This window comes from Leptodactylus fuscus, chromosome 4 (genome assembly GCF_031893055.1).
Source record: "Leptodactylus fuscus isolate aLepFus1 chromosome 4, aLepFus1.hap2, whole genome shotgun sequence".
In the NCBI taxonomy this organism is placed as follows: Eukaryota; Metazoa; Chordata; class Amphibia; order Anura; family Leptodactylidae; genus Leptodactylus; species Leptodactylus fuscus.
Window position 1 is genome coordinate 133756450 of NC_134268.1, and position 12566 is coordinate 133769015.

Genomic DNA, 12566 nt, shown 5'->3' on the forward strand with positions numbered 1-12566 from the left:
TAAAAAAAACCCAGTCCTCAAGCTCAGGGAAGGGGAAGACAGACAAGTAAAACACCCCCTCCCCTTCCTCAGCATCTACAGCACCCAAAATCTCCGGCCATTTTAATTTTTGAAATTTTCCAGTAGGTGCTGCATTTCCCCCCTCGGCTTATGCTCGAGGCAATAAGTTCTCCCAGTTTTCTGTCGTAAAATTAGGGGCCTCAGCTTATATTTGGGACAGCTTATACTCAAGTATATATGGTACACCACGACCACAGATATCTTCATTTGCATGGGTGTCCAAATACTTATTGGTAGACAGCGTATATGATGGAGAATTATACTGTCTGGGGGTCATTATGGAGTATTTTATTCTGTATGGGGTAACTAGGCAGCATTATATGTGTGGCAGTGGGCACTGTGGCGATTTATACTTTGTGGGGACTACCAGGGAACATTATAAAGTGTGGAGAGCACCAAAGAGCATTATGCTTTATGGGGGAGCTACAGGACAGAAAACTGGTTGCAGCTCTGAGCAGAAGCAATAAATTGTCTAGCAGATTGATATATTGGGAAAAGATTCAATTTGAATTGGGAATAATGTATTCAGTTATATCTCTGCTTTTACAATTTATAGAAGTAGTCATCTAGTTATGGGGTGATCTTACTTAGTAATTGATGGCTCTCCATCTAGGAACACCCCCTTATGTCTAGATACCTGCTTCTAGGCATTGTATAAGCAGATGTAGATGCTGTATACCTATTTGTTAAAACAAGTCACACTTTCTCCACTTGTCTGGAATTTGTTATTGTAGTTCTACTTGAATGTTTTTCATAGTCCTGAATGCAGTACACCCTAATATAATTCTCTTTATCAATTATAAACAGGGACTGACCATTAAACCATTGGTACAGTGGTTGAAAGTCAAGAGGAGTGAACATCATGAACGAAAACTGAATGAGAAGCTACATGGAAGAGTAAGGATTTCTAGTAACTGTTTTCATGCAAGAATTGCTTTTCATGACAGTAGTAATGTTTCTGGTTTGCTCTCCTTCCATAAATATATGTATCTATATATATTTAAAAATTTTTTTTTACAAACCTATTCATACACTGCAGTTCAAGACAAAATTGACACTCTTAGGTTGGGGCACCATGTTGCAAAAATGGCTCGATTTGGGCGCAGTGGAAACACTGCGGCAAAAATTACAGTACTTGCAAAATGGATGGCATTCTGGCTAATCCCATCCACACATTGCAGAAAAATATTTGCAGCGGAAATGCTTCTCTGGGAGTCCCTAGCAACCTCAGCTTTTGTTTATATGAGTCGCTTCCTGCTCTCTTATCCTACAACTACCATGGTGCATTGCTCTTCACTTAGATCCCCCTCTCTCTTCCTGGCCCTCCCTGTTTCTCTAGCTAGCCTGTGGACTACTAATCCTACTTAACTAAATAACTAACTCAGTCCACCTCTCCTCCCCACCCCGTCATACTTACAGGTCTTCCTGTGTAGATCTTCTGGGCACAAGAGATCATTCTGTTCTTCTCCTCTTCTCTTTTGCCAGCTCCTGCTTAATAGAGCTGGAATGCTTCGGCTCTATTGCGCAGGCGACGGTAGAAGTGAAGGAAGTGACGATATGTGCCCAGAAGATCAGGACATGAAGATAGGTAAGTACTGTATGATATGGAGGGGGGTTAGTATTGATTAAGTTCTGTATCCGGAAATGGGGAAAGGAAACATCATTGGAAAATCAGAAAATGTGCCTGGGGCGGTCACATGGCCACCCCAGCAATCTGGGCAAATATACGTTTTTGGTAAAGTAACTTAGTTAAAAGTTAGGTGAGAGAGGGTTTATTTAGGGTTAGTTTAGGGTTATATTACCATTTTAGCCTGGATAACCCCTAAAAGTGTAATGGGGAAAAGTATAATGAATAAAACAACTCAAACCTTTACTGTATATATTTACCTGTGGAGACATGACGTATTGGCTATTTAATTTAAAGGGGCTCTATCAGCAAAATATTGCTGTATGAGCCCCACATATGCATGAATGGCCTTTAAAATAAAACTATAAAAACATATATGTAAATCATACCTGAACGTGCACTGTGGGCGGTCGTGCACGATCCAACGTCATCTTCTGCCACGCCTACCTCTTCTTTCTTTTTCTTTCGGCGATGACCTCCGGTCCTGGCTCTTCCCCGGCTCCATCTTCATCTTTTTCAAATCTTTTCAAATCCGATTGGTTCAAATCCAGCGCGTGTGCAGTAGCGCTCCCTCCGGAGCTACTGCGCACACTCCGGCGCCATTTTTCTCAATGGCAGTGCCACCGGAGCATGCGCAGTGGCCCCGGAAGGAGCGATACTGCGCACGCGCTGGATTTCAACCAATCGGATTTGAACCACCGGAAGAAGATGAAGATGGAGCCGGGAAAGAGCCAAGGCGTTGCCGAAAGAAGAATAAAGAAGAGGTAGGGGGCCACACGGTGGCTCAGTGGTTAGCACTGCAGCCTTGCAGCACTGGAGTCCTGGTGTTCAAATCCCACAAAGGGCAAAAAACCATCTGCAAGGAGTTTGTATGTTCTCCCCGTGTTTGCATGAATTTCCATCCCATATTCCAAAAAAGACATACTCATAGGGAAAAATGTACATTGTGAGCTCTGTGTGGGGCTCACAATCTACATTTAAAAAAAAAAAAGAAAAAAAAAAGAGAAGAGGTAGTCGTGCCAGAAGATGACGTCGGATCGTGCATCACCGCCCAGGGTGCATGTTCAGGTATGATCACCTATATGTTTTTATAGTTTTATTTTAAAACAGGACGGGGGTTTAAAATTAAATTAGCGGTGCCTGAATAGCCTTTTTAAAGGCTATTCACACATATGTGGGGCTCATACAGCAAAATTTTGCTGATAGAACCCCTTTAAAGATTATTTTTAAATACAAAATATTTTGGAAGCTTTGACTTAAAGAACCACAACAAAATCTGCAACAAAAAAAAACCCATCTGTTCCACAACATGGGACCTTAGTATCAGTAATTTTATTGTGGAAAGCGCTTATTAAATTGTACTGACATGAAACATCCTTATTTTCTGATTATTCTTGTGTTTTTTTTAAAGGCATTTGATCACATTTGCTCAGCAATTGAAGATGTTTCTGGACAAATTGGACACAATTACTTGAGAGATAAGTAAGTTTCAAGAAAATATCTATTTTTTTTGTCTTGTTGAACAATGTAAATACTGTTGTTCATTCCCTAAATAATCTATCTTACAGAATATTTGGTGGGTCTATGCTCTTATTTCATGAGGGTAGTGAATGTCCAGGTACATATTGACCCCTTAATACACCATACCATGGAGTCCCTATAGCCTCAGCAAGCTGGACAGTTACAACACAGCCATTGCCTGGTTTTAACATTTGATCACAGAGAGCATTTGTTCACACATATTATAAAGAATCCATTATTTCCATTTTGAAATGTGTTGTCTGAAAATAAGTTGTTTGAAACATTAGTGACAACTTAAGGAACCAGGAATATGACAATGCAAACCACAGACAAGAATAGATGATACAATATTTTTCATTTTCTTAATATACAGTCATGGCCAAAAGTTTTGAGAATTGCACAAATCTTCTATTTTCACATGATCTGCTGCCCTCTGGTTTTTATGTGTGTTTGTCAGATGTTTTTATCACATACAGAAATATAATTGAAATCATATTATGAGTAACAAAAGCTTATATTGACAATTAGAATGAGTTAATGCAGCAAGTCAATATTTGCAGTGTTGACCCTTCTTCTTCAGGACCTCTGCAATTCTCCCTGGCATGCTCTCAATCAACTTCTGGACCAAATCCTGACTGATAGCAGTCCATTCTTGCACAATCAATGCTTGCATTTTGTCAGAGTTTGTAGGTTTTTGTTTGTCCACCCGTCTCTTGATGATTGACCACAAGTTCTCAATGGGATTAAGATCTGGGGAGTTTCCAGGCCATGGATCCAAAATCTCTATGTTTTGTTCCCTGAGCCATTTAGTTATCACCTTTGCTTTATGGCAAGGTGCTCCATCATGCTGGAAAAGGCATTGTTCATCGCCAAACTGCTCTTGGACGTTTGGGAGAAGTTGATCTTAGAGGACATTCTGGTACCATTCTTTATTCATGGCTGTGTTTTTAGGCAAGACTGTGAGAGAGCCGATTCCCTTGGCTGAGAAGCAACCTCACACATGAATGGTTTCAGGATGCTTTACAGTTGGCATGAGACAAGACTGGTGGTAGCGCTGACCTTGTCTTCTCCGAATAAGCTGTTTTCCAGATGTCCCAAACAATCGAAAAGGGGATTCATCAGAGAAAATGACTTTACCCCAGTCCTCAGCAGTTCACTCCCTGTACCTTTTGTAGAATATCAGTCTGTCCCTGATGTTTTTTCTGGAGAGAAGTGGCTTCTTTGCTGCCCTCCTTGAGACCAGGCCTTGCTCCAAGAGTCTCCGCCTCACAGTGCGTGCAGATGCACTCACACCTGCCTGCTGCCATTCCTGAGCAAGCTCTGCACTACTGGTAGCCCGATCCCGCAGCTGAAACACTTTTAAGAGACGGTCCTGGCGCTTGCTGGTCTTTCTTGGGCGCCCTGGAGTCTTTTTGCCAACAATGGAACCTTTCTCCTTGAAGTTCTTGATGATGCGATAGATTGTTGACTGAGGTGCAATCTTTTTAGCTGCGATACTTTTCCCTGTTAGGCCATTTTTGTGCAGTGCAATGATGACTGCACATGTTTCTTTAGAGATAACCATGGTTAACAGAAGAGAAACAATGATGCCAAGCACCAGCCTCCTTTTAAAGTGTCCAGTGGTGTCATTCTTACTTAATCATGACAGATTGATCTCCAGCCCTGTCCTCATCAACACCCACACCTGTGTTAATGGAGCAATCACTGAAACAATGTTAGCAGGTCCTTTTAAGGCAGGGCTGCAATGATGTTGAAATGTGTTTTGGGGGATAAAGTTAATTTTCTAGGCAAATATTGACTTTGCAAGTAATTGCTGTTAAGCTGATCACTCTTTATAACATTCTGGAGTATATGCAAATTGCCATTAGAAAACCTGAAGCAGTAGACTTTGTAAAAATTAATATTTGTATAATTCTCAAAACTTTTGGCCATGACTGTAGTATAATCATCATAACAGTATTTGCTAATATTAATGATATACCTACTGGTTTTCTCTAGGTTTGCAAATTTTGATGCAAAATATATCAGCAAAATATTTATGAGAAAATCAGCCCAAAAAACACAAGATCGAATTCTTAATGTTTTCCATGAGCTGAATATGAAGGATGCTATAAGTTATGTTGCAGAGGTATGTAAATTTATGTTTGTGGTTTTTTTCTTAACTAATGTCCACTAACACTGTATGACCATGTCAGACATCTCTCAATATTTTTAGATATTTATCTTTATACTTGTGATCTTCTGGTGCTCAATATGTAAAATTAGAGGTGGACATTACTCTACTCACTTACTAGGATTGAATAGTATGATTGATAGAACAACCAAAAAGTAGCATATTCAGACTCAAGATAACTGCATCAATGGTGCTGTCCAAAGGATTAAAGGTGTTGCCTGGGATAACTGGAAATCCCTTCACTAATCTAAACACACTCCCCCCCCCCCCCCTACTTTCTAAATAACACAATTAATCAGAAATGTATACTTACACATTGTCATGTGACTGCTCCAGGGACATTTTCTGATTTCCTGGTGATGATCTGATTCCCCATTTCCAGAAACAGATTATCACTACTACTCCCCTACCTCACATCCACCCCATTATACTTACCCTCCATGCTTTTTTCCGGCAAGACAGCTCCTACTTCTGTACTGATTCTGCAAGGTGCATGCTCTTCAACAAGTACTGTGCGCACTGCTTCCGATAGTTCACCTCTATTATGCATCCATGCATGCTCAGTGGAGGTGGATCATCGCTGGAAGAGAACAGCACACAATCTGCAAAATCAGTACAGGAGGGGCTGTCTTACAGAAAGGTAATGTCAAAAGTTCACCATGGGGCTCCGCCATTCCTAGTTATGCCACTGGGCAGGCCAGTACGCAGAAGCTACATTGAAATACTAAAATATCCATAACAATGACGCAGCGAAGCATTGTGGTTGCTTGACAGGATTACAGGACAGATACAGTGCTGGGCATGCATTTCCTCTAAGGCTTTGTTCCTGCATAATATACTCTAATGATGGCAGGACATTCTAAAATGGGGACATTGTGTACTGGGCCCTGCAGGCTCTCTACACTATGGGTTCCAGATGTATTATTATTAATATGTTATCTATTAGCAGGAATAAACAACTACATTTGAGATTGATCTGGGCTTCCCACAATAGTCATTTAGTGTTGTCATGTTTCACCTGTCCTAAACAATGACATCGGTGGATAACCGAAGACTCCACTCGGAATAGGTTCTACATTGTTTCTTTAAACATCTGTCCTCAAGAAATTAGCTTTTTTGTCTTGGATTGCCAAGACAGCCGCTAGGCCTTCTGTTACTCCAGCTACTCAAAGATTTATGTGTTTCTCTCTATGTTGTGGCCTAAATAAGCATACAGAAACACACAGGACACACCAGGCATTTTCCTTAGAGCAGTTTCAGGTACATACCTTCTCCACAGCAGTGTGGGAGTTGTCTCATAGCAGAATTTACAAACCTTCTCTGACATCGTCCCAGTAACAAAGCCTAGGGAAATGCAGCAGGCTATTGCATGTCAATTGACTTCTGTGGGAGCTGTGTTGCAGTGAAAGGACTGGGTCACTAGACAACAGATGGATCTTTTTGCTTCTGGCCCCGTATTGTAGACTGGATGGACACTGGGCACTGAGGAGCGTGATGGAGCAGGAAGGCCAGTAGAACCTTATCACTGGGCATCACTGTAACTGCTTCTATTTGCTGCCAAACTTTTATGCTTGCACTACGATTTGGTATTTCAGCATCTTAACAATATAATAAATAATATTTTAACTATATTTCTAAGGGGGCGTTCACACTACCGTCGGTGTCCGACAGGTAGTGTCCGCTCCTAGTGTCCGCTCAAAATCTGGCACGGACTCCATGCCCTTCCTTCACTGTCCGCATGTAAAGATGTCTGACTTTTCAAGCGGACAGAAAAACCCTACATCTTCACTTGCAGACAGGGAAGGAAGGGCATGGAGTGCAAAAGAACGCACCTGATGCCCATTTAAATAAATGACAGGTGTCACGGACACAGCTAGGTCCGCTCCTAATGTCCATTCCAGATTTTGAGCGGACACTAGGAGCGGACACTACCTGTCGGACACCGACCGTAGTGTGAACGCCCCCTAATTGTCTAAAGTTTCAAAACTGGATTAAAAAAATATAAATGTTTTTAATATATATATTTATTCTATAGGGAGAACGAAGAGGCTCATTGGCGTTTATTCGTTCACCAAGCATGGAGAACATGGCTAATGTTGATTTTAATAGTCAACGTCCATCTATTTCTGAACCATCTGTTTCTTACTTCTTGTAAGTTGTATAATTTTTTCGCAAACTTTTTTTTTTTTTATGTTTTTTTCTATATTCATTTTTAATTTCCACAATAATAATGCTGAAGTTATGCAGATGTTCTAAAACTGAATTTAACATTGAAACCTTAATCTACTTTAACTAGAAATTGCAATATGTGAAAAAATTAGCACCATCCATAGACATATTTTAGACTCTTTTCACACAAAGTTTACACTTTAGACAACATCGTTTTTGGGAAACATTTTAAAAAACATCAATTGTGGAAAAAACGTATTGTGTTTTGCTCTACAATTGTATGTTATAGCAATACAGAAAAAGCTTCTTAAATAGGACCTTTCACGTCCTCAGGCACATGTGGTGTAATACACCACTAGAAAGCCGACAGTGCACTGAACGGGGGAGCATCATCGCTGGGCAGTAAGGAACGCCCCTTCTCACAGTACAGTACAATAGACGCTACCGTGAGGAAGGGGTTTCCTGACAGACTGCCAGAAACATCCTTCTGACACTGAAGAGCTACGGTAAGGGCACAGAATGGGAAAGCTAATAGTGCACTGAATTCAGTGGATTGTCAGCTTTCTAGCGTTGTATTACCCTGCATGTGCCCGAGGACGTGAAAGGTCCTCTTTAAATAACTAGCCAATATATGCCAAAAAATACTATCCCAAATGCAGAAAAACAGTAAATGAGAAACGTTAGAAAAGTTGCTTATTTTTATTTTTTATTTTAGATGCATTGGAACAAAAAATGCTGCAAAGTTATATATACCTTTAAGCCAATGTATACAAAAAATAAGAATTTTGTGATATACAGAACTTTGGAACAGATTTATTGAAACTGTCTAAAAGCAATCCTGTCTTAGTAGCCCATAGCAAGCAATCACAGTTCTACTTTTTCTCTGCTCTTAAAAAGTTAATTCTGTATTATGATTGTTTGCTATGGGCATAGTTTAATAAATATGAAAGTGTTTCATTACTCACTATTTCCAAGATGATACTAAAAGTTCATCCCAATCGTGTCAGCTGGGTAAATGGTTCATAACATTATTCAACATTTAATTAAATAATGAACTAAAGCGTGGACTTCTAGTTTCCTGTGCCACAACAATCTTTGATAAGAAAGAAGTGAAAGTGAGCTCCAGTGGGTCTTGGGCTTGACGGACCGGTGTAAGGTGGAAAAAGCTCACTGTAAGGGCCCAGACCCTCTACCTCACTAGCGTTCTCCAGAGCAAACACACCTGGACTTCACAAACAAGCCGGCGATAATAGAAGCTTTCTGACAATCTAATAAGCCCAAGTCTGGTCCATCTATACCTGTAAACATACTATACCGGTTGCCATCCTCTGGGATCGGGCCCTACAGCACTACTCTTTCTTTCTATGGACCGATTTTTGCTGACAATGGGCAAGTAGACTCGTCAAATATCACAAATATCCAGAACTTCCAGAACTGCGCCGCTTGTAACCAACATGGCAGCAGATGACTCACTAGACTGCGTTCCAAATAACTCTCAGCCTTCAGACAGCAAAAACAACCAAGAAACATGGAGCATTGATTTAAAAAAATTTCCATTACTGTGGCAAAGCTACATGCAAGACACCTTGGCGACTACGTTCATGAGTTTCCTGCAGACATTTCAGTCTGAAGTATTACACCACGGGCAACGCCTTAATGAACTTTAGTCGTGACTGAGCACAGTGTAAGAAACCAAGGCTACTGCCCGAAGACAAATTCAAACTCTCACATCTGAAAACAAGTAGCTAAGAAAGACCTTAAAAATAGGTTGTGCCATAACAATCTTTGCATACTGAGCTTTCCAATCTTCTCTAATGACCTGCACCACCCCTGTGAAGGTGAGCTCCAGTGGGTCTTGGGCCTGACAGGCCAGTGTAAGGTGGAAAAAGCTCACCATATGGGTCCAGACCCTCTACTTCACAGCCTTCTCCAGAACAAGCACACCTGGACTTCACTAACAAGCCGGCGATAATAGGTGCTTTCTGACAATCTAATGACAAACCCAAACCCATAGGCCACAAAATCTTAATCTTTGGGGACTTCTCATTAGATGTATAGAAGATAAGGAAGGCCTTTGCTCCTATCTTTACTGCCCTATACAGGAAACTAATGCGGTTCTCATAGGACTTTCAAGCCACACTACGAGTGTTTCATGAAGTTGGTTCCATTTCCACTGCATCCTTAAACCCCATAGCAGATCTTTGCCATTGAGGCACATGGCTCCAATGAACCCTATGATCACTGAAATGAGCAAGATGATTCCTCCACTGCTGCCACTCCCACGAAGGAGACAATTCCTCCAGCAGGTACTCCATCAGCAACTCCCTCAGGTCCTGACTTTTGAAACTTGACAGCTGCTACTGCTCTACATGGAGCTTTGCCTTGTACTAGACCATCAGAGTCTCCTTCCCGTTTTCATTTGGCCTACATGTGTCCTTGATGATATTACAATGCTGATGAGACCTCCACAAGATGTTCAGCATTTTTTTTACCCTGGTTTTTCAGGACTTCTCCCAATGTGAATATCCTCCCATTGGCCTTGGGACCATCACATGTACGTTTATATTGTTTTCTCAGACCTATTTTTCTAGTCATTAGCCGACTTCTTTTGTTTGTTGGTTTTACCCCTTTCCTACTGCATGTTTATACAAAATCTTATTTAGTAGGGCCCCCAATTTATAATCCAGCCAAGTTGCTGGAGAAAGGACACCGCTATGTGCAAATGCCTGGAGCAAGCTGACTTCTGACTGTGGCTTCATCAACCAGTCGTCCAGATATGGCACAATGAACATACCTTGAAGTCTGAGTGTGGCTGCCACTGGAGCCACTACCTTGGTGAAAGTATGGGGAGCTGAGGAGATGACAAATGGTAGAGCCACAAACTAGAAATGCCTCCTGTGGCTAGCAGTTGTAGCAACAATTCTCAGAAACATTCTGTGAAGAGGATACAATGTAATATATAGGTAGGCGTCCTTTAGGTCTAAGACATGACGTCGCCTTGCTGAAGGAAGGATGTAACTGACTTCACAGTCTCCATTCAGAAATGCTTCTTTTTTATGAAGCAATTCAGATACCTGAGATCTATGATCATCTTCCAGTTGCTGAACTGGGACCAGGAAGACTGGGGATTATACTCTTATACTCTTCTGACATAGGGACCTCTTACAGGGCAACCTTATTCAGGCAATCTAAAATGGACCTTTCCAGTATAACCTGTATCGATGCAGGCAGAAATGGGTTGTGATGAACCTATATTGTGGTGGGAAAAAAAAAAAGTTGACCACATAACCTCGCTGTATTACATGCAAGACCCAAGGGTCTTGGATTTTCTCTTGCTAAACAGTGAAAAAATGGGAGAGCCATCAACCGACAGGAGTGCTTGTGACCACAGGGGGAAAGAAGCTGGCTTCAAAAATCGGGCTTTTTCTTATCCCCATCGCTGGGGAAATTAAGACCAGAACCTATGGACTGGTGTCTAACCCGCCTCTGTTACTGAGGTCTAGGCTGAGGCTGCTGCTGGTAACTCCTACCCTGACTGGCCGGACTTGACCTTCCTCTGGAGGATCGGGGCAGGCCTTTACCTTTCCTGTCAGGAGAGACCCTCTAGGATGTCATCCAGGCCCTTACCAAAAAGTTTACCTGGTTCAAAAGGCAGGGAGCACAGGTTGTACTCGGAGGCATTATCAGCCCTCCAGGGTCTTACCCATAAAGATCTTCTAGCCGCAGTGGAAAGGGCAATGGATTTTGGGCAATGGATTTTGCTTCCGCCAAAAAAAATCTGCTCTCAGGGAGACCGACCCAAAAAAAGACAATAGGTCATCTCTAGAGACTACAGAGTCAATATCCTTCTCCAGCTAAGCCAGGTCTGTGCGCAGCTTGTTAGCCACTTCACTAAAGGAAAAGCCTACGGAGGCTTGGGCAGAAGCCACAGAGTAGGCTCTTTTGAGCATCCACTCCATATGCCTATCCAAAGGGTTTTGTAGATTTGAGCCTTCGTCAGCAGGTATGACTCTACGGCGGGATAACCTGGCTACAGCCATATCCACCTTAGGAGGGTATCACATGTTATTTGTCTTAATAAATCATGGTTTAGATTTGTTGAAAAATTTCTTTCATTGGTCTAATCTGTGGTTGGATTCTAGTCTGGTTCACCGGTGGCCCTGTACTTTTTGGGCTAATGCACATCCATCTCACCAAAATACCTTGTTTCCTAAACTCAAATAGACTGGTAAGATACAGTGGTTGCATGGCACCTCAGTATAGAGTGTTACTGCTTGCCCTACCTGCTATCCACACACATGCCACTTTGCGGTTGCTCACAGTTTACACCTGGGATAAAGTGTGTTGCTAATGAAGTGGAGAGAACGTGGGATTACTCAGGTTTTTCACCTGCTCCATCCACAGGAGCCAAGGTACCTGACCTATAAGAAATTCAGATAGAAGTACGAACTCTCGGCCCATGATTTTGTGTAATGCCAAACTAAAGGGATTTTTGTCTGAAGTATCTCTCAATTGAGCACAGACAACAACTTTTTGATGCTCTAACACGTCAGCGTTCCCAGGGGTGAACCTGCTCCTTTCGCCGCCCGAGGCGAAGTACAGAAAGGCCCCCCCCCCCTGCCGGGAGGAGGGGGTGGGGGTGCCTCAAAAGGGGGCGGGGCTTAGCACAGTTCGCTGGCAGAGAGCAGGCCCGGAGACTGCCTGCGCTCTGCCTGAGTGTGAGGGGAGGCTGCTCCAGTGGCCTCCCCAACCCACCGCTCCGTGCTAAGCCAGTCCAGGACAGCTTGTCCTGGACTGGCTTAGGTTAGCAAAAATGCCGCCCTCCCTGAGGCCCTGGCATAGTGCCGCCTGAAGCGCTCGCTTCAGGTCGCCTCATGTGAGGTGCGGCACTGAACGTTCCTCATTGTCTTACCTCTATTTCTACTTGAGGTAGCATCCACCTCTGTTCCCCTAATTCCTCAACTATTTTTTTCCATACTTATATCTGTATCCTTTAGGATTATAATAATGCAGTGA

The 12566-nt window shown here is 42.3% G+C and overlaps 1 protein-coding gene across 1 annotated transcript in view; it reads left to right on the forward strand.

Annotated features, from left to right (window-relative positions):
• Positions 1–12566, forward strand: part of SLC9A3 (solute carrier family 9 member A3) — a 67282-nt gene that overhangs the window by 41822 nt on the left and 12894 nt on the right. The window contains exons 8-11 of the mRNA XM_075271990.1: positions 868–957; positions 3099–3169; positions 5207–5336; positions 7417–7532. Of these exons, the coding sequence (XP_075128091.1) occupies positions 868–957; positions 3099–3169; positions 5207–5336; positions 7417–7532 (407 nt within the window). The remainder of the gene's footprint in view (positions 1–867; positions 958–3098; positions 3170–5206; positions 5337–7416; positions 7533–12566) is intronic.